Source organism: Tenrec ecaudatus, chromosome 2, assembly GCF_050624435.1.
Source record: "Tenrec ecaudatus isolate mTenEca1 chromosome 2, mTenEca1.hap1, whole genome shotgun sequence".
In the NCBI taxonomy this organism is placed as follows: Eukaryota; Metazoa; Chordata; class Mammalia; order Afrosoricida; family Tenrecidae; genus Tenrec; species Tenrec ecaudatus.
This window is the reverse complement of record NC_134531.1, coordinates 168,608,948-168,631,017: the sequence shown is the minus strand read 5'-3', so window position 1 is coordinate 168,631,017 and position 22,070 is coordinate 168,608,948. Positions and strand designations below refer to the sequence as shown.

Below are 22,070 nucleotides of genomic sequence, written 5' to 3'. Positions count from 1 at the left end.
CATGGACACACTTAAATTCCCACAAAGAAGTTACTATGGAAACTGCTCCCCAAAGTTGCAAGATAAAAAGATAAAAATGGAACATTTTGTTGGCATGCAAATGATTCGTCTCTGGGGGCCACATTTTAATAAACTCTCCTTGTGTGTTTCTTCTGGGTCCTTTGTGAGCTGTCTGGACCCAAAGGTGGACAGATGGGATCTGTGCATATGTGGCACTTTCTGGACGGCCCAGGTCAACTGCAAAATACCACGGGTGACAACTCTAGAACACGTCTGAACCCACTGACACGTAGTCCAGGAGTCAGTAAGCCAGACAACACCATTGTAGGCTCTGCGTAGCTGTGAACTGAGTCTGACTGTGAACTGCCCTGAACACGTCAGCAGGGCCTCTGGAGGGGTCAGGTGGTGATTTTTGCCCCATGTTCACTCTGAAGGTGTACCCTGGACCCACTGGTTTGAAAGTTAACTCACTAAATCTCTTACAAATGCAAAAACATTTCCCTTTCTTATCTCCCCTGGTCACATTCCTTCCTTTGAATGTTAGACTAGGAAGTCCTTTTAGGATGAAACACAAACTTCTTTTTTGAAAGCCCCATTTCTCTACCTATCCCTGCTCATCCTCCCTTGCCTCTTCCTACCCACCTCCGCAACGCCATTGACTCCTGCCCAAGGACTGCTATCGTGACAAAGCTCTGATTTTGACCTTTTTTTTTTAAACTGGCAATTCCGGCAACTTGCTTTTCTTGGACCTTAATCCCAAAGCTTTACAGAAACGCCTTTCAGAAGTGGTTCTAATAATTAGTGTAGGCAACACAGAGTGGAACAGCCAGCCTTTCAGTGACCAGCCAAGCATACAACGCTGAACCGCCCAGGGACTCCTAGCTGCACGACAAAAAGAAAGCAATGGATTGCCATTCAGTTAATTGCAACTCATAGCAACCTGACCCCATGTGTATAGAGTAGAAGAGTGCTCCTTATTCATTTGTTTAGGGCACTTCTGGGTGAGGTCAAATGAAAACATTTTGGTTAGAAACAAAGCACTTTTATAACCATTTTTACCACCCAGAGGCTCAGCTCCAGGACTCCGAAAATAACTCACTGCCATTGTCCATTTCAACTCACAGCAACCCTGCAAGACAGCAGAACTGCCCCTGTAGGTTCCCAAGGGTGTCAATCTTCAAGGGAGTAGAAAGCCCCATCTTTTTCTATAGGAGCATCTTGGGGGGAGGGGGATCAACTGGTGAATTTGTGGTTAGCTGTCTGACGCCACGAGTGTTCCTTTTAAAACCAACCAAACCCACTGCCTGTTGTGTCCATTCCAAATCATAGTGGCCTCATTGTTTTGCTCAGAGTCTGGTGGATTTGAACTGCCAACCTTGCACTTGGCAGTCCAATGCTTACCCGACAGTGCCATAATTCATTTGAGTCTCCTTTGTGAATCAGATGCTTTATCTATTCCTTCCATCAAAAACTCTTTCTTGGGGATATTTTCGAGGCCAGCTCCTTTTGATCATTCAAGCGCCACTTTAATATTACGTCCACACGGAGGTCTGAGCATTCCCTAATGTTAATGTCTTCCAACATTATTCCCTGACACATTCTTCTCTTCTCTCCAAGCCCTTACACCGTGCAAGTATCTTAAACGTGTCTTTGATTATCATCTGTTTTCTCCAACAGCCTTAAACTCTAAGAAAGTTGGGGCCTTGTCTGTCTTTCCCATGTCTGGGACTATTTCAAGACTGAAAAGACTGGACCACTGAGCCAAATGGATTGAAGGTTGCGGCATTGAGCAAGATGGCGAAGTAAAAAATGAAGAGACAGCGCCATTGCAACAAAACTCTGAAAGCATTATGTGTACGTAATTACGATGTAAGCATGCGAATTTGCCAAGTTCTTGGGTGTGTCATTTTACAGAATGCTGCCTTTTCAGTAGCTATTTCCCGTGAAGAGTGAACAGGCGTTTCTGAGTTCTGTAATAAAGAATCTAACAAGGACATCAAGAGGCTACCTAATTATAATATTGCCCTACCACAGAGTTAGAGTGGAAGATATTTTAGAATAGTATCTCTTCAATTTGTATCAGGGAAGGAAAGTGAAGGACAGAGAGTTAAGTACAAAGAGGCTTGAAAAAAATTGTGGGAAAATTATATTAGCCTTTAACTTCATTTTCCACAAACTTTTTCAAGCCCTCTCTGTTAAAGAGGAATATATGTACCAAGCATACTTTGTTGTAATTGTTATTTCTAATACAAGAGTACTTTACATTTGGTAAGCATGATCCTACACCAGTGATCCTGAGATCTGAATGAACCTCAGAATTCTGCAATAGACTTGTTTAGCAGAGACTGCCGCTTAGCTCCACCTCCAGAGTTTCTGAGTTAGTCGGCCTGGGGTTAGGCCCCAAGAATTTGCATTTCTAAATAAGGGCTCAAGAGTTGTTGAAGTTGCTAGTCCTAGTTCAGGCTTTGAGATCTGTGCTACATTATCTCCTGGCAGCACAGTATGTTAAGCACTGGGCTATGGATTGCCAGGTGGGTAGTTCAAAAACCCAGGAGCCATTCTTTGGGAGAAAGATAAAGTCTATAGATTCCTGTAAAGATTTATGGAATTGGCTCGATGGCAGTGGGTAGGCCCTACACTAATCCACTACCTTATTTGACTCTCATTGAGAACTACATCTTGCATAACCAAGGCAGAGATGATTATCATTGCTTCACAAATGAGGACATTTAATCACCAAGAAAGGAACACTGGTAGTGTAGGGGGTTGTGTGCTAGACTGCTAACTGTGAGGTCAGCAAGTCAAAACCACGAGTTGTTCTGAGGGCAAAAGATGAGGCATTTTGCTCAGTAAATATTTGCAATTTTGGAATCCTACAGGGCAGGTCTCCTTGGCCCCATAGGGCCACTATGAGTTGGAATGGCCTGGGTGGAAGCTAATTTGAGTTTGAGTAACCCAGACTTTAAGTAACTTGTTTCCTCGGTCCAGTGACTCCTGAGAGGCAACATTAGGACTGGGACCCAGATTTGCTCTCATCTCCTCCATTTGAGCACTCCTCCAGGTAAAAGGCATGACTCATTCTACCCACTCATCTACTTGGGAAGTCATTGCCTTTGGAAGCCAGAAACTTCACCCACTTTCACCTGACTAGAGTTTTCCTCAGGCAAAAGGCCCAGGGAAGCTCTATCTGAGAAGTTTTCTCTGCTTGCCTTCCTGCTGGCATTGGACCTGCCTGGGTAGTTTTGTCAAAAGGGAATGTGATACAGAGTCCGGAGTTTGTGAGCCATTTTGTCTAAATTCTGTGTCGTTCCATAGAAGATTGCTCCAGGAGGGATTGTCCAAACTGACTCTGATGAGAAGGAGCTCACTCATTTTCAAAGACGCCTTCTGATATTGGGTAGTTCTAATGGTTAGGTGGTTTCTCCCGTTTTATCATGAAAAGCTATCTTTCTGTTGAGAAAGTTGCCACTGCTGCCTGTTTATAGCATATGGTATCTGGGAAGAGTCAAACACTGACAACAGCTCATACCATCCAGGCTGACACACGCAGAGGAGTTAGAAGCTGAGACTGGTCTGTCACCTGGGCTTGATCACCACCTCTTTCTTTTAATAAACCGAGTGTCTCTGTGCAAGCTTTTAAGGTTTTTCCTTTCTTTTTTTAAAAAATAGTTTTATTAGGGGCTCATACAACTCTTATCACAATCCATACATACATCAATTGTGTAAAGCACATCTGTACATTCACTGCCCTCATCGTTCTCAAAACATTTGCTCTCCACTTAAGCCCCTTGCATCAGGTCCTCATTTTTCCCCTCCCTCCCTTCTCCCCCCTCCATCATGAGCCTTTGATAATTTATAAATTATGCTTTTGTCATATCTTGCCCTGTCCGACGTCTCCCTTTACCCACTTTTCTGTTTTTCCTTTATTTTGAAAGAGATAAAATACACTCAACTGGGGAAAGCAGAGGTCTCTCTGTGGCCCAGTGTAAGTTGTGCAGATAAAATAAGATTATCTGTGTTAGTCTGAGTGGACTAGAGAAACAAATCCAGGGAGACTCATATGTGTATAAGAAAGAGCTTTATATATAAGAGCAGTTAGTTGAATATTGAGAAAACATACCAGTCCAGATCAACTCCATAAGTTCAATATTAACCCATATGCTGATACCAATCCATAAAGTCCTCTTCAGATGCACGAAAAACATACAATGATGCTCAATGCAGGAAGATCACAATGATGCTCAATGCGGGACAATGCAGGAAGGCCAATGGGTGGGAAGTCCTGTAGAGCAGCGCTGGCAGGGGTCTCCACGTGGCATCTCTGGCTCCAGAGGTCTGGCTCTATCAGCCTCTCTCCATGAGTCTTCTCCACAGACATATCTCGCAGGGAGTGAGCAGAGAGTCTCACAAGGAGTGAGCCTAGATAGAGTGTGTCTCCTGCCTCCAAGAAGCAAGTACAGGAGTTCCCAGAATTCTAAGGAGAAGGCCATGCCCACACAGAGACCTCATTGGCTAACACCTGATTGACACGCTAGACTCCACCCCTTCATTATTAATCCTCTCAAATTGACAAACTACCACAAAAATTTAGCAAAGTGCATGTCCTCTAGGACAAGTGTGTTAGCTGTTTCTGTGTGGACTGTAGCGCTCCAGAATTGTATGGAGTTATTGCTTGATTTTTGTTTTCTCATGGCACTTTGCGCCTTCTAATATATACTTGAGGTTCAGTATTTTGTGAGGATGGGACAGTGGGGGGCTGTTTTCTTGTCTAGAATCTCAGCTTCACTATGGCAAGGATTTTCTTGTGTTGGCTGCTAATCAAAAAGTGGGCCGTTCAAACCCACTAGCTGCTCCTTGGGAGAATGATGACATTACATCCTGGGAGTCCTCCTTTCTATAGGGTCCCTATGAATTAGAATCTACTCATGGCAGTGGGTTTCACCTGGTCTGCTGCATCCCAAATACCTGCCATAGACCCTAGCACAGTGGTTCTCAATCTGTGGGTCGCGACCCCTTTGAGGGGTCGAACACTCCTTTCACGGGGGTCGCCTGAGTCATAACAGTAGCAAAATAACAGTTATGTAGTAGCAATGAAAATAATAATATGGTGGGGGGGGGCACCACAACATGGGGAACTGTATTGAAAGATTGAGACATTAGGAAGGTGGAGAACCACTGCTTCAAACATGATAACTAAGAAATGTTTTCCACTCATGAATAAACGAAAGTTGCGTCTTTTCCTCTACTCCGAGGATTTCTGATTGTCTGGATGAAGCGAAGGGGAGTAGACGAGAAACCCTCCTGCAAGCGCATTTTCCTATCCCCTCCCAACTGCAAGGAGCGCTGGCCGCTGGCTCAGAAGACTACAAGTTCCGACGTGCTCCGCGCAGCGGGCGGAAACTCGGGCATTTCCGCTCCACGCAGCACTTCTGCGGCCGCGTCCCGACGTGTCACTGGCGGCGCCGCGGCAGTGGCAAGGAAAGGCTCGGCTCGGGGAGTTTGCGACGGCGGGCGGCGACCCCGGCCTGGACCTGCCCCGGCACGGAAGTGCTCCGGGGTCCGTGGAAGCAGGGGAGGGAGGCGGCGGCCCGGCGCGCTCGGGACACGATGTTGAACATGTGGAAGGTGCGGGAGCTGGTGGACAAAGCGTGAGTATCGGGGGGAGTTGCGGCGAGGCCCACGCCGGGGAGCGGGGCCGGGGGTGGCAAGCCGGCCCTGCGAGCCGAGCCGCTGGCGTCACGCCCCCCAGGTCGGGCAGCCCCATCATGGCGGCGGCCGGCTAGTGCCCGGCCCGGGCCTCGTCCTGAGCGGCGCGGCTGGGAAGGGACGCACCTTCCTCGGTTCCAAACACCCCTTGCCTCTTCTCTGCTGTCCAGACCTCCCCCCTGGCTCCCCTCGCCCCCGATCTCAGGGGGGCTGTGGAGAGCGGGGTGACTGCCCTAGCCCGGGGACCCTCCGGCCCCCCAGACTGGGCTTTGCCTCCTGAGCAGCAGGGGAGGCTTGGGTTTGGGGAAACTTTGCCGTGGACCTCTGCCTCTTGGGGTGTGGCTTGGTTGCGGTCTGTCCTGTACCCTGCCGAGTTACTTTTGATTCCCGGTGAACCTGGAAGTGTTGGAGTGGGTGGTAGGTGTAACAAGTGGCCATTGTGGTCAGGCTGAAGTTGGTTACTCAAGACAAGAGGTTCATCCTTTGCTTTTCTAACAGTAGTGCAAGCAGCTCGCCATTGAACTTCCAGTGATACTTCTTTTCTGTTTCCTTTTCATTCCTGATAGACCATCTGTAGCTCACTTTCGGTTGGGTCACACGATATGCTAACTAAAGAAGAAAAAAACCCAGGTTCCAAAACTATTGATCTCTTTTTTTTTTTTTAAAAAGCTCTCCTGACAGGTGAAATGGCTACAACCCCACCCCCACCCCCCAAAAAACCTAAACACTAAAACCAGAGTTGGTGTCCTTAATGATGTAAACCGTAACTCTGGTGTCAGTGCACTAGGACAATTTTAACACCAAAAATGAGATCAGATAGCGCCTTGATTGAGTAAGGTAGTGTAAGTCAGCAGGAAATAAAGTTTAAGAATTTCACTGGGCTTCTTCCTTTTGGATTTTAGAGACTGACAGGGCAACAGGGATAGTGAGAAAAATGGTTCACTTGTGCCATCTAACCTAAAATCCAGAAACATTGGCAAATTAGAACTTTTCTTGACACCAGAAAATGAAATCATTCACAGAAGCTAAAGTAATGTATCATATAGAACCTAACCGTACAACTTTGTTTTTGAATGTTTATGTCACAAGGAAGCGGGTAGTGCCTACAGGTTTCAGAACCTGCAAAACTGGGTTCCTGCGCCATACCCTTGGGTAAATCCGTTTACATGCAGGAAGCGCCCTAGTTTCTTCAGGTGCAGGAAATGATGATAGATGCGGTACATACCCTGGAGTGCTGTGAGGGCTAAGGAAGTGGGGTTTAGAGGGCACATGCTGAGGATCAGAAACACTTTCTAGAACCATAGCAGGTGTTCTGGCATTGAGAGTTAGATAAATGTCTTTAAAAAAAGACTGTTTGAAAAGTAATTTGCTTTAATATTTTTTCTTAACCATTTGTTTGGCCATAAGTCTGCAGATAGTTTTGGGGGTTTATTTTCCTATTTATTTGCTATTTAATTTTCTTTTGCTTACCAAAGATAAACTAAGAGAATGGCTTTTTCCATATCTAGGTTTATACATTGTATAAAGATGAGGTTATCAGCTAGAATGATTTTCAGAAGTCCGAAAGGAGTCTCTACAAAACTTCCCCTTCTGTTTTAAGCCAAACTTCAGGGCTAAGGTGATAACAGGACCCACTAAGAAAACCTTGCGTCTAAATTTATAATATCCAGGGGCTATACCTTTTTAGGAGACAGAAATCAAGGCAACATTCCAGCTTTTACTGTGCTCTCACAGTTGACTGTCTTTATTGCCTTCGATGATTAGTTATCAAGCTCTTCTGGTTAATTTTGAAAGAGCTATTGTTGAAAAATAATCTCTCCCTTTCTGTTGCCCAGTTTAGATTGGAGACTTGAATCACTTTATTCAAGAACTTGTAAGAATGTTGCCACCAAAGACTTAAGCTTTCACGCATGGTTATCTGACACATGATATTAAAGTTAGAACATGAGGTTATATTACTGATGAATACTCAGGATTTAATTTTCATCTTTTATTGATAGGAAGAAAGGAAATGCTTCCTAAAAATATGTAGCATCCTTCAGATCCCTGTGCCTTTGGCACTACATCCAGTTGCACTGCGCATTTCAGAATGCCATGACGGGCATGAATGGTCTCCAGAATGGCTGCTCTGATTGTCAGGGGATCAGAAGAGGCAGGGACTAGCTAGGCGGGAACACAGTGGACCAAGGACTGCTCGGAGGGTGCATGTGAATGGGGGTTATTAAATGCGGGTTATGTGATAGAAAGAGCACTGGTTAGGGACTTTGGAGACGTGGGTTCAGATTCTGACAGCTGTTTCAGACAGCTTTGCACGGTTTGTGGCAGAATCATGAGTTCCTAGGCCTGTGTTTCTTTACTGTAAAGTAAAAAGTTTGAGCTGGACTAAGACGTTTTTCATTGAGGGAAAACAAATGTTTTAATTTGGCGCGTCACTACCATCCAGAGATAATGCAGGCCAGAAGAAAATGTTATTGGTATAGTTGTCAATAAATGTTTATTAAATGCTTGGCACAGTAAGTAAGTGCAACCTATGACTGAGGACAACTACAACTTGAAGTTCCTGTCTTCCCCGTGAGGTTTATCTGAGAAAGAAAAATATACTCTGCTGTGAGCTGTCCCCGAGGGTGCTGCTTACTGTTAGATCCACTGTGAAGACAGCTCTTTTTTCTTTCTTAAAGTCTTTCCTGTGGAGGTTTATACAACAAATTGGATACTCCATGATTAAGATGCATTGTTTTATGGCATTCGTTAAAGTTCTCAAATCTGGTGGTATGCTTAAAACACTGGTTTTGAGACCTGAAGAGTTCTCTGGTGGCAGGGAAGAAATTATCCAGCCATTATTCCTCTTGGTATTAAGTGAGTCTGTTTTGCAGAACATTGTGGAACTGAAGGAAAGTAGATAAAACTGCAGGCCAGTTGGAGCCTAGCGTGTCAGTTTCCTCTAGTGGCGGAAGAGGTGACTGGTGAGAGGGGATAAGTCTGTTTGGACTACCTGCTCCTACCAGTTAGGACTAAGCTGGACCGCTGCCACCTTATGACCTCCCTCCCTTTAGGTCAGGCTGTTCCACAGGAGAATATCTATCTGCCCAGCCCTTCTATAGATGGTATCAACTGAAAGTTGCTTGAGTTTTGTTAAATGAGGTCTCCTCTAAATTTGGAAAGTGCAAAGGTGATGACATAGAGACCCAAACTATTTAGTATTCAGTTATTCTCTCTCTCGTTGCTAGGAGTATTATTAATGGCAAAAGGGTTTCATCAGTGGCCCTGATCCAGACAGTCCTGGCCATGGCCTTAAGACAGCTGGTACAGGTGGCCCATGCTGAGTTCTTCTCTTAGCATAGTTTGCATTTACCCCCAGAGGCTGATTTTGTTGGTGTACGTCTTCTTGCGTTTATGCCCCTAAATCATTTAATAATGTATTAAAGCTTTAGAAAGGTATGTTTTAATCCAATTGACCACAGGGAAAAAACATTTTGCTTTTAAATAGTTCATTCTGTTATTTCAGCAGATACATTCATTATTTACTGGTGAAGTGCTGTGTTCTCTAGATTTGAAAAGTACAAAACCCGCTTCCTTGCAGCTTGTCATCACACCTATGTAAGAAAGCCATGCTGGAACTTAGCCGTATTTTTTGCTTTCTGTTTAGTCTTCAACCATCTCCCCCTTATTTTTCCCTACCTTACCGGTAAATCTCTCTTCAGTTTGTTGCTTAGAACCTGAAAGCAAAGATGAGATAGCGCTCTCTAGTCTTCTCGTATCAGCTGGTCTTTGAAGCAGATGTAGGTAATTGTTATTGCTGAAACAATGAACTACTTTTCCTCTCTTGTAGTAACTGGACACAAGTTGATATTAAGAAATAATTCCGAAGAAAGATGAGTTGGATTTATCTCCTGCCGCCCCTTCGTAGGGGAGCTTATCCCAATGGTTAGGGTGCTCTTCAGGAGCACTTAGCGGCCTCTGAATGTTTCCTCAGGGTTAGTGTACAAGTAGGTTGGTTGATTTTTTTTCCCTTCTATTTACTGATTTGTCCACTAAAAGTACTAGGCCTTTTTCATTTTAAGTGTTACTTATCAGTTTTTAACAGCACATCTCTTCATGTGAATTTTCTCTTTTTCTGTATTCTTGTATTATTTTTCTATTTCTAATGTTTAATACTTCAAGAAAAAAAGCATGGAAGCAATTTAAATAGCTTTAAAAAAATCTTCTGGAAGTTATATTATTTCACCTTTCTTACTTGGATATATTATCTACCAGGCATCTTATCTTTTGTTGTGGAAAATTTCAAATATATCCAAAATAGAGAGGCTATTACTATAGATTCTTGAGTACACATAGCCCAGATATTAACTTATGACGCCTCTTGCTTCATCTATACTGGTGGTTCTCAACCTTCCTAATGCTGCGACCCTTTAATACAGTTCCTCATGTTGTGGTGACCCCCCCCAACCATAAAATTATTTTTGTTGCTACTTCATCACTGTAATTTTCCTACTGTTATGAATCAAGTGAAAGGGTCTTTCGACCTTCAAAGGGATCATGATCTCAGGTTGAGAACCACTGATCTATATCAATCACTACTACTTCCAATCACCACCACCACCACTACTACTACTACTCACACACACACACACACGCACACACGGTTTTAAAAAGTTTATAGAAAAATTAAATTACCTTTTTTTTCATGAGACTTTTGATGCCATTCATCTCTATATTTACTCAGTCACTCACTGCCGTCAAATAATTCTGACATCTAGTGACCCTGTAGGATAGGATAGAACTGCTCCTGTGGGTTCTGAGACTGGTAACTATGGGAATAGAAAGCCTCATCTCTTCTGGAGAAACTGGTGGTTTTGAACTTCAGACCTTGAGGTTAGCAGCTCAACACGTAACCACTATGTTACCAGGGCTCTTCATATAGATTCAAAAAAGAACAACTAAATTCACTGCTATCAAGTCAGTGCGGAGTCATATGACCCTAAAGGACAGGGCAGCGTTGCCCCTGTGGTTTTCCATGACTTTACCAGAATAGAAAACCCTTTCTCCCCTGGAGAAACTGGTGATGATTTTGAGCTGTCGACTTACAGCCTAATGCATGACCACTATGCCTCTAGGGCTCCATATATATGTGTGTGTGTGTGTGTGTATGGATGCCACTCAGATCACATACACACGGGAACTTTAAAAAAGTTTATGAAATAATCAAATGAAAAGATAATGGAATATTCCATGAACTTTCGGAAGCCCCTTGGATAAATATATGGGAGGAGCCCTGTTAGTGCTATGTGTGAGGTAAGCATTAGAATGCTAATTGCAAGGCTAGCAATTCAAACCCACCTTCGGTCCCATAGAAGAAAGATGAGGCTGCCTACTTTTGGAAGATTCTACTCTCAAAAATCCCATAGAGCATCATACTAAGTTGAAATAGATTTGTTGGCAATAGTGTGTGTGTGTGTGTGTGTGTGTGTGTGTGTGTGTGTGTTGCCGTAGGGGAACTTTTACATATAATATATAATAGTAAATTAGTTTTCCAGTCAGTTCATAAGCAGATTGTTCTTTGACATTGGTTACAATTTCTACAATGTGTCAGCACTCTTATTTCCTCCCTTGGTTCCCTGTCTCCATTCACTGGGTTCTTTTCACTCTCCCTGTCTTCTCATCTCTGGTTTTGGGCAGCAGTGGTTCTTTTGACCTTCTACAGTTGATTGTTCTAGGGAGCACTTTCTTCATGGGCAATGTTTGTTTTATAGTCCTATTTGACTGGAAGGTGGCCCGAGGAGTGGCTTGTTTCAAGTTAGAGGGTTTCTTCAGGGAAGTAGTTTCTGGACTCATTCGGATCTCTTTCCAACCAGTAAGTCTGATCTTTATTATTTTTGGCTTTGAATTTTATTCCACATTTTTTTTCCCCCAAACCCCATCTAACCAAGATTTTCTAATGTGGTCTTGGTCAGAGTGGTTAGTAGTGTAGCTGGACATCATCTAGTTCTTCTGGTTTCATATTAGAGAAGGATGTGGTTCATACACCCTGGAGCATAGTGGTTACACATTGGACTGTTAACTCCAAGGTCAACAGTTTGAAACCACCAGCCACTCTGCTGGAGAAAGATGAGGCTGTTTGCTCCTGTAAAGATTTACAGCCTTAGAAACTATAGATCAGTGCTTCTCAACCTGTGGGTTGTAACCCCTTTGGGGGTGTCGAACGACCCTTTCACAGGTGTCACCCGATTCGTAACAGTAGCAAAATGACAGTTATGAAGTAGCAACAAAATAATTTTTGGGGGTCACCACAACATGAGGAACTGTATTAAAGGGTTGCGGCATGAGGAAGGTTGAGAACCACTGATACACAGGGACACCATGAGTCCGAATCGACTTGATGGTTATGTGTTGGTTGCTTGGATTGCAATGATTAAATTCCTATAAAACACCAACCAGAGTACCTGTCACATAACAAACATTATTAACATTGCTGTTATGCATAAAATAATTAATAGTGGCAAGAAAATCCAAATGAGTGTAGTATTTGAAAGTAGTGATGTATTACAGGCTAAATTATTTCCAAGCATTTAAGAATGGTGTTTTAACCCATTGCATTGTTCTTTTCAGCGGACACTCAATCTTGCCACTCAGCTGAAGAAAGCTCATTTTAATATGTTTGTTGTGTGTGCTTTGTGTTTTCACCAAATCATAAGTGCTTTGCCCTTAATATTGTAAAGCATGTTACAGAAATACTCCTTATACATGTTGCGGAATTAGGTGTTTGGAAAGACATATTGCAATTGCCATCTGCCCATCCTTGCAATATTTTGTTCAGCTTGTATTCTGTCAAGATTTTAAAGAGTGCTTCTCCTGTATAACACATTTCTTCTAAAATATGAAAAGATTATTTTATGAATGTAAACTGATAGTTTGTCCTTAGAGGAATTGAACAGAATCAAGGATAAAAAGTCCTCTAAAATGAATGTCCAGTAACCAAATTTATGGTCTCAGGTAACAGGTGGGCAGTGTACAAAAGGCTCACTGTCCTGAAAGGGCTTATCATTGATTCACTCTATTTTCCCCACGGGCAAGAAGCATGCTTGGCCTTCTAGAATTCTGCTTAGCTTGAAAATTGCTATTAGGTGCCATCACATAGCCCCATCTCAGCAACTGTATGTACATCAGAATGAAACTCTGCCTGGTCCTGGGCCATCCTCACATCGTTGTTAAGCTGGAGCCTATCTTTGCAGCCACTCATCAATCCATCTCGTTGAGGCCTTTCCTCTTCTTCACTGCCCTCTGCTTTATCAAGCAACCCAGAAAATGAAACTACAGGCGAAGCAATACGATACATCCCCAAGCTGGGTCTTAGCTGTACTTATTTTAGAATGACTTATTTTGAAGTGTGACTCTTGTTTAGTGTCTAATTCCAAATTATTTTACAATTCTGAATGATTCAGATAATTTTTATAATTAAAGAATTTTCAGTTATGTGGAAATATGCATGCTTCTAACATGTTTCACTCAAAATTACCTGTATGTTTTTATAGTAGAAAAAAAACATACATTAAAAATTCATTTTGTTTTTCTTGCTATTTATTTCAATGCATTTTTAGCAAATTATTACAAAGCAATGCAAATAAACACATTTTTTACAACAATTACTTCTGCCCACATTTAATTTTCAGTTTTCACTTTTTTTTAAGTGAACTAAGGTTATGGATGAAACTGTATATATATTTTAAAAAACAACCTTATTTTTATTGTGGTTAAGTCATCATGGTTAGAAATTTTTGTTTTTTTATGTTGGACTTGTAGTTAAAAGTTAGGGACTGATGGGTGTTTAAAGTGTGTGGCTGATTTTTTCACGTTCTGTTAAACACTGTGTATCTGTTTAACCCAATAAACTACCCTCAATTTAGCAGCAAGAGTGATTCTTTTGCAATATTTATCCAGATTTGAGCAAAGACTCCAGGGACCCTCCCTGTACAAGCGTCTATGTGATCTGGCTCTGTGCTGCCCTTCTGACCTCTTCTCCTGCTACTCTCCCTTGCTTACTGTGTGCCCGTTCAGTTGGCCTCCCTCCCTTCCACCCGTTATCCGTTCGCCTCTGCCTGCATGCCTGCCTGCCTGGCTCCTTCTCTTCTCGACGTGTGTCCCCTGTCTAGGATGCAAGCTCCTTGAGGGCAGGGCACTTTGCTTTTTTACCGGAATAGCGTACAGTACACAGTTGCTCAGCAAGTATTTGTGGATGAATAAGTTAGATTTGGTAAGTTTCTGTTTGTTAATAGTAGAAATTTGCTAAGTCCAGGTATTTCTAATAATAAAAGCTAATAGTTATTGAACATTTCACACGGGCCAACAACCGTGATGGCAGCACTATTTGTATCCTCCGTTTACTAATGAGGAAATAGGCTTGAGAATGGCTCAGACTTGCTCAAGGTAGCGCAACTAGATTAGAAGAACCTTCATTTAAATCTAGATGATTTGCTTTCAGAGCATATATGATATTTAATAGTTTTTTACTAATTTAACACCATTTTTTCTAGGTGCCTTGTAACATTTCACTATCATACAGGTAAATTAATCGCATCTACTTAAATCAAGTTAAAATTACTTTGAAAATACCTACAGTACTTAAGTTTCTAAACTAAATTCAGTGAGAGTGTTCATTATGCATTCCTCTGTATATCTGTAAAAATACTATTTCTGGCCTATTGCAATATTTTGAATTCTGTATGTAAACTAGGTGCCCTTCACACAAGCAGATGTTTTCATAGGTGAAAAAGGCCATTTTAGCTATGAAGGCATTCACATTAGTTAAAAGTGTGACATTTATGAGTTGATTATATTAAAATAATGTAGTCCCAACTTGTGATGGAGTTCCATTTCAATGATTCTGTTGTAGTTGGTTCTGATGTAAGTTAAATACTTTGTGTTTTTTCTCCATTATTGCTGCCTTTTATTTTCAGTATATTTATAAATCCAATCTTGATTTGTTGGCATCAGTGTTGTGACAGGGAAATGAAGTCCAACTTACAGTGGCTGTCAGGCGTGCATAGCTCATCGCCATAGGTTGCTGAGGTTGACCATTGCTGAACTCTGTGTTATGCTGACAGACTTAAAGGCCTCCCACACGCTGCTCTATGGCAATGCTCTGATTAGTAAGTAACTGTTGAACATCAGAAGGGAACCTCTGAGAATAACATGAGCAAATGATACACTGCAACATGGTACGTAGTACGTATTACTAAATTGTAGGAGAAAACCCCAACAAAACAGATGCTCATAAGTGCGGCTCTTAGTAGCTAAAATACATTGTAAGATGGGGACCACCTGTACATCAAATTCAGAGGAATTCCTGGGTGGCTGAGTGGTTACTCAGGACTGCCAGCTGAAAAGCTGACAGTTCAAAACCACCCAGAGCCAAGTTGGAAGACAAGCTTGGCAATCCAAAAGGTCACACAGCCTTGAAAGCCCTAGCATAAACTATGGCCAGCGGGCCACGTGCAGCTCCCCGAGAACATTTATCCAGCCCACCAGGTGTTTTTGCCCATTTGTTTTTTTACTTCAAAATGAGATATGTGCAGTGTGCATAGGAATTTGTTCATAGTTTTTTTTAAAACTATAGTCTGACTCTCCTACAGTCTGAGGCCAACAGTCTGAGGGACTGTGAACTGGCCCCCTGTTAAAAAAGTTTGAGGACCCCTGCCCTAGGGCAGTGGTTCTCAGCCTTCCTAATGCCATGACCCTTTAATACAGTTCCTCTTGTTATGGTGGACCCCCAACCATAAAATTATTTTGTTGCTACTTCATAACTGTCATTTTGCTACTGTTATGAATCGGGCGACCCCTGTGAAAGGGTCTTTTGACCCCCAAAGGGATCATGACCCACAGGTTGAGACCCACTGCCCTAGGGGCTCTGTCTAGATTGCACGGAGATGCACGAGGGCTCCGTGACCTGGAGTCTATTCAATGGAAACTGTCAGTATACAGTTTAGAATCAGTGGTCTTCTCTAAATACATTTAATAAGCTTCATATAATCCTTTGATTTTTATATTGTGATCAGTTTGATAAGCTTCTGGTGTTGTAGTGCCTTTTTACCTATGTTATTTATATGCAACTTTTTCCATTTTTAAATTATGAAAAATGAATAATTTAGAAATAATATTTCATATGTCATTATGTACCTCTCCAGGTACTATACTTTTGGCATAGTTTATAAATATTCGAATGCTATATAATAGATCAAAGTACATTACTGATATCCTTATTAATCTTGACTATATTCTATAAGACTCTTTCAGTGAGTATTTATCAAGGACCTTCCACAAGCCCTACAGAATTTTTGACAAATCTTAAGGAGTCCTGGTGGCATTGTTGGGTATGTGTTGGGCCGCAAATTGCAGAGTTTGGTGTTCAAATCCACCAGCCACTTCACAGGAGAAAGATGAGGCTCTCTGTCCCCATAAATATTTACAGCCTTGGAAATCTTATTTAGGATCACAATGAGTTGGAATTGACTTGATGGCAGCAACTTTGGTTTTTAAGGTTTCAGTGGGTAGGTTATGATTCTGTTAATAAAAAAATCAGTAACAATTCAAACAATTTTTATTATTTTAAAATTATTTTAATTTATTATTTTATTATTGAGAAAGAAACAATGTCATGATACAGAAGTGTATATGAATTGTTGGATAAAAAAACAATTTGCTCTGTAAACTTTCACTCAAATTACAAGGAAAAATATTTCCCCAAAAAGGAAGGAAAGAATGACACAAAATTGCGTAACTGACATTGGGGTCTGGAATGTAAACACTGTGGCAATTTGGAGAAAGGAGAAAAAACTTACGACTAGGCAAAAGGTTAGGGAAGGAGATAAATCCTGATCTTTTGTTTTTTAAATCGAAATTTGCCAAAGGGAAAGTGAGTCTTGAGTATCAAGTATAGAGTGAAAATTCAAGCACAGGTCATGTGATTTCGGCTTACTCACAGAATACCAAGAAGTTATTCTCGTGCAAAAATAAAGCATTCTGTGTAACACCCCCATCTCCCTTCCTTCAAATAGTTCAAATTAAATAATTCGTGATATAGGGTTGTTTTCAAGAGCTTGATGGAAATTGAGTTCTAAAGATTTTCAAAGTTATATATTAAGTAGTGAGGTTATGGAAACAGTTTATTTCATGTCAAGAGAAACTTTGTAGCTTGGTGAATTTTGTAATATATCTAAGTTTCATCACAATTGAAAATGAAAAGTAAAACCAACTCAGTTTAAATGTTGACTATTAAATATATCTCACAAATAAATAATTGTACAAATTTTATGGTGTAGTGGTTATGAATTGGACTAGTTAACCACAAGGTTAACAATTTGAAACCACTAGATAAGTCATGAGAGAATGATGTGAACATTTACAACCTCAGAAACCTGCTGGAGCAGTTGACTCTTACAGGCGGGCTCTGAGTTGAAATGCACTCGATGGCAGTGTTTGAGTTGATCAGTGTTAATCAAATTTCTTGTGTTACCATTCTGTTGATAGAATTTTTTATGTTTTGCTTAGAGTTGATTGGTTTTTGTGTTTTATACTTGGCAATGCATTTTAATTCAATCAAGAAGCAGTGAAATAAGCCAATATATGACACAATCAAACTATAATATCAAAGATATAAATTTCATACTGTCCCAATGTATCTCCATCTATTTTTCTCTTAGAAGAATAATAGTCTTTTTTTTTAAAGGATTGCTAATTTCAATATATTCCTCTGGATTTTTCTCTTATAGGAATTAGGCAGTATATTTAATAAAATTATCTTAGACTGTTTGGTGTAAGACCTATTTAAAATATAGCTGCTGTGAGTATGCTATATTTAATCAGGTTTATATAGATTGAAATGAAAATTTTTAATTGGTGGGGAAGGGGGTAATTGGAGAGAGAGGTCACAAGTCAGAGACTTCATCTGTTTCCTGCTGTATGAAATAGAGATAAAGTGTACCTGCCAGAACTGTTAGAGGGTTAAATGCTGACGTATTTACCTTTGTGTTCGCAATAAGTTTTTGTTCTCTAGATTTGCTATCTCAGGTTTTATTACTTTGAAACATCTTTAAGATTTATAAACCACAGTTAAAAGTTATTGATGAACAAGGACTGTTATTCCTTGGGTTACTTCTAATTAATAGAAATAAAAAAGTTAGGCAAGCATATTTTCATAAACTTTTAAACCTCTTTAATAGTAACATTTTTACTATTAAAATTCTTTGAGTGGTTATTTTGTCTATAAAATTTATAATTGGGTTCAATAATACAAATAAAACTCTTCTACTGTATTCTCTTTAATACCGTAGATAGTTGATCTGTTGGTGAATAACACATGGCAAGAAAGAGTCACATTATCCTATGTTTGAATAAAAAGTTAGTTTAGCAGAAGACAAATAGCCTACACAAGTGGCTTTCAGTAACTGTCAACCATAGAAAAGATTATTTCAGTTAGATTTATACACAGTATGTCTGAAGTAGCTTCAAGTGCAGAACAGGAGTTGTTTGGGTTATTTAATAGAAATAATATTTCTATACTTTTAGGGAGGTGTTCTTCACCCAATTATTGGTTGAATAGAACGCTAAGTCTTCTCAATACTAAGACTACTTACTTGATAGGGATTGAGAGATTTGGGGAGTGGGCATCCCAAAAGAATTAAGATTTGCATGACTAACATCAACATGCTAATTGTTTCTTTCATTTCAGTAAAATGAAAGGACTTTCATTATAGAAGTTAAGCCCAAATGTCATGTGTTTTAACTCTAGTAAACTTCTTGACACTAGAACCTATGTGTTTTGTATCTAAAGGTTTGTTAACTCTGCATCTTAAAACTCTTGATGCTCTAATGAGAGAATTGGTACACTAAAGAGAGGTGAGTATTCCTAAACGACCACTAAAATGAAGCTTCCCAAACTGTAGAATCAAGAAGATGACCATCCTGTGAAACCAAGCAATCCTTTTCATGAAGTTTGACTTAGTTCAAAATCGTATGTTACTTCATTTAGCAAATTGAAAAACAATAATAATAATACTGTATTTTGAGATAAAATATGTACAATATAAAGAACACCGGTTTTTACAAAAATCATTTTATTGGGGGCTTGTGCAATTCTTATCACAATCCATACAAATATCCATTGTGTCAAGCACATTTGTACATTTGTTTCCCTCATCATTCTCAAAACATTTGTTTTCTACTTGATCCCTTGGTATCAACTCCTTATTTCCCCCCTCCTCTCTCCCCATTCCCCTCCCTCACAAACCCTTGATAATTTATAAATTATTATTATTGTCATATCTTATACTGTCTGATGTCTCCCTTCACCCACTTTTTTGTTGTTTGTCCCCCAGGGAGGGGGTTATATGTAGATTCTTGTAATTGGTTCTCCCTTTATACCCCACCTTCCTTCCACCCTCCCGGTATCACCACTAGTCCTGAAGGAATCATCTCTCCTGGATTCCCTGTTTTTTTTTTCAGTTCCTATCTGTACCAGTGTACATCCTCTGGTCTAACCGAATTTGTAAGGTAGAATTGGGATCATGATAGTGGGGAGAGGAAGCATTAAAGAACTAGAGGAAAGTTGTATATTTCATCATTGCTACACTGCACCCAGACTGGCTTGTCTCCTCCCCACCACCCTTCTGTAAGGGGATGTCCAGTTGCCTATAGATGGGCTTTGGATCCCCACTCCGCACTCTCTCTCATTCACAATGATCTGATTTTTTGTTCTTTGATACCTGATACCTGATCCCATCAACACCTTGTGATCACACAGGCTGGTGTGCTTCTTCCATGTGGGCTTTGTTGCTTCTGAGCTAGATGGCTGCTTGGTTATCTTCAAGCCTATACACCTCATACGCTATTTCTTTTGATAGCCAGGTACCGTCAGCTTTCTTCACCACATTTGCTTATGCACCCGCTTTGTTAAAGTATACCATTTTACAGTAGCATTTAGTATATTTACTATGACCTTCAATTAAGTAAACTTTTAAAAGAATTTTAACTTAGATTACAAGTATTAAAATCTTAAGAATAAGTAAGAAAATGGCTGTATATCCTTTCTCAAGATTTACCAATATTTAGGATTTTGCCATATTGCTTGTTCTCTGCCTTCTTTTTCTGTCTTTTTCTGTCTATGCACATACTTATTTTCTGATACACCTGAAAATAGGTCCCATTCATCACATTAGTCTTACCTCTTATTACTTCAGTCTGTGTTTCCTGAGAACAAGCAGTAGTAATGTTCTAAAAGTCAAGAATTTTAACATTGAAACTATATTTTCTATCATTTATAGATGTGATCACAGCCATACTCAAATTTTAGTACAGTAGCCCATCTGGAATCATAGTGCATTTAATTTTCATGGCTATTTAGTCTCCTTTATTTTTCTCTTTCTGTCATGACATTAAACACTCTTGAAGACTATAAAGCAGTCATTTTATAAAATGTTTCAAATTTGGTTTTTCTCTGGTATATATTTCAAGCTGGAATATTACATTGCATGACTGTCATTTTCAGTAGCAACACAAGGTCTGTAATGATGTTACTTTTGATCACTTAAGTCAGTGTACTCAGGATCTCTGGTGGTGGTGGTGGTGTGGTGAAATGCTAGGCTGGTAACTGAAACCAGTGGTGTGAATCCACCAGCGGCTCTGAGGGAGAGCAGTGTGACAGCCTGGCGCCATGAAAATTATAGCCTAGGAAACTCGGTGGAGTTGTTCTACTCTGGCTCATCCAGAATTGGCTGGCTAGCAACAATTTGGGGGATTTTTTTGTTTCAGTCACGACGTTAATTTGGTTCCTTCCCAGTATTCTGTTTTTTCACTCCTTATTATAGCTAATGTCATCTTACTACAAAAATAGGGAGACACTTTTGAGATATCTCAATCCATTTGCTGCCCACCCTCATTTAGCATCTTTTGGTACTTATTTCTTTACCAAGATAGGTAGTTGTAAAGTGGTGATTCACACCCTAACCCCACCCACCACTGCTCTCTCCATATTTATCAGCTTACAGTAAGAACCCACCATTCTGCCTTCCCATCTATATTTTTTATAGAAGATTCATGGATTTTTATTTAATGGGCTCCAATCTATTATCTGTTAGTCCAGGTAGACTAGAGAAACAAATTCATAGACACTTATATGTGTATAGGAAAGAGCTTTATGGATAAGAACAATTGAATATTGAGAAAACATCCTAGCCCAGTCCAGACTAAGTCCATAAATCCAATATCGACCCATATGTCTGATACCAATCTATAAAGTCTTCTTCAGACTCAAGAAACACATGGAATGATACTGAATGCAGGAAGCTCACAGGCCAGTAGGTGGAAAGTCTTGTGGATCCAGTGGTGTGGTGTGGTGTGGTGTTGTAAGCATCTCAGTGTGGCTTCTCTTTGATTCCTAAAGTCTGGCTACATCAGCCTCTCTCCATGTGTCTTCTCCACAGGAATGTCTTGCAGGGAGTGAGCAGAAAGAGAGAATGTCTGCCTCTTAAGGAAGAATATAGGAGTTCCCAGAATCTGTAGGAGAAGGCCATGCCCAAACAGAGGGCCTCATTGGCTGTGATTTGATTGACAGGCTAGACTCCACCCCTTCACTCTGAATCCTCAAAATGACACCAGATTATGTAACTACCACAGTATCCTTATTTATTTTGAAGCTCACATTGTCACAGACTTCACCAGTGATAGCTTCTTCAAATTATTCTGTGCCTTTTTAATGTGCATGCTCATCTACTAACTGAAAGGCTAGTGATTCAGTCCCATCCAGAAAGTGCCTCAGAAGAAAGGTCTAGTGACCTACTTCCAAAAAGTTTGCCATTGAAAACTCTGTAAGGCATAGAGATAATAACTGATGCAAGGGTTTGTAGGGGCATGTGGGGTGGAGGACAGAAATGAGGGTCGGGGGAGGGGAGTTCAGGAGTAAATGAAAATGGGAGAGGAAGTGAGTACTAGAAACAAAGGTGCCTATACAATTCATTTTAAAGGCAATTTAATCATGGGTGGGGAGCAAGTGTTCTTTAATTGATTGTGGTAATGATTCTACGGTTCTATTTGATATGATCGAACCATTGAATTGTGTGATATGTGGATTAAGTACCAATAAAATTGTTGAAAACAACAAAACCCTATGGAGCACAGTTCTGCTCTGGTTCATCGGGGCTACCAGTAAGTTGGGATTGACTTGATGGTGACTGGAACTTTTATTTGTTTCGAGTATTCTCTTTTGGGTAGCAGACATTTATTTCAAATTCATCCTATTCTGCTGTTTCTTCAAGAACCTTATTAGCTTTGGCTCATTTTAATGGTGAGATACATCTTCAAAATAGTTTTCAAGATTG

The 22,070-nt window shown here is 40.6% G+C and overlaps 1 protein-coding gene across 2 annotated transcripts in view; it reads left to right on the top strand.

The window, feature by feature from the left end:
- The first annotated feature begins 5,426 nt into the window (after positions 1-5,426).
- The window catches only part of CLINT1 (clathrin interactor 1), a 78,474-nt gene continuing 61,830 nt past the window's right edge, over positions 5,427-22,070 (top strand). The window contains exon 1 of one of the 2 annotated variants that reach the window (XM_075541899.1): positions 5,427-5,648. In XM_075541899.1, coding sequence (XP_075398014.1) covers positions 5,608-5,648 — 41 coding nt within the window. In that variant the 5' untranslated portion in view covers positions 5,427-5,607. The remainder of the gene's footprint in view (positions 5,649-22,070) is intronic. The other variant, XM_075541900.1, reaches the window with a different exon arrangement.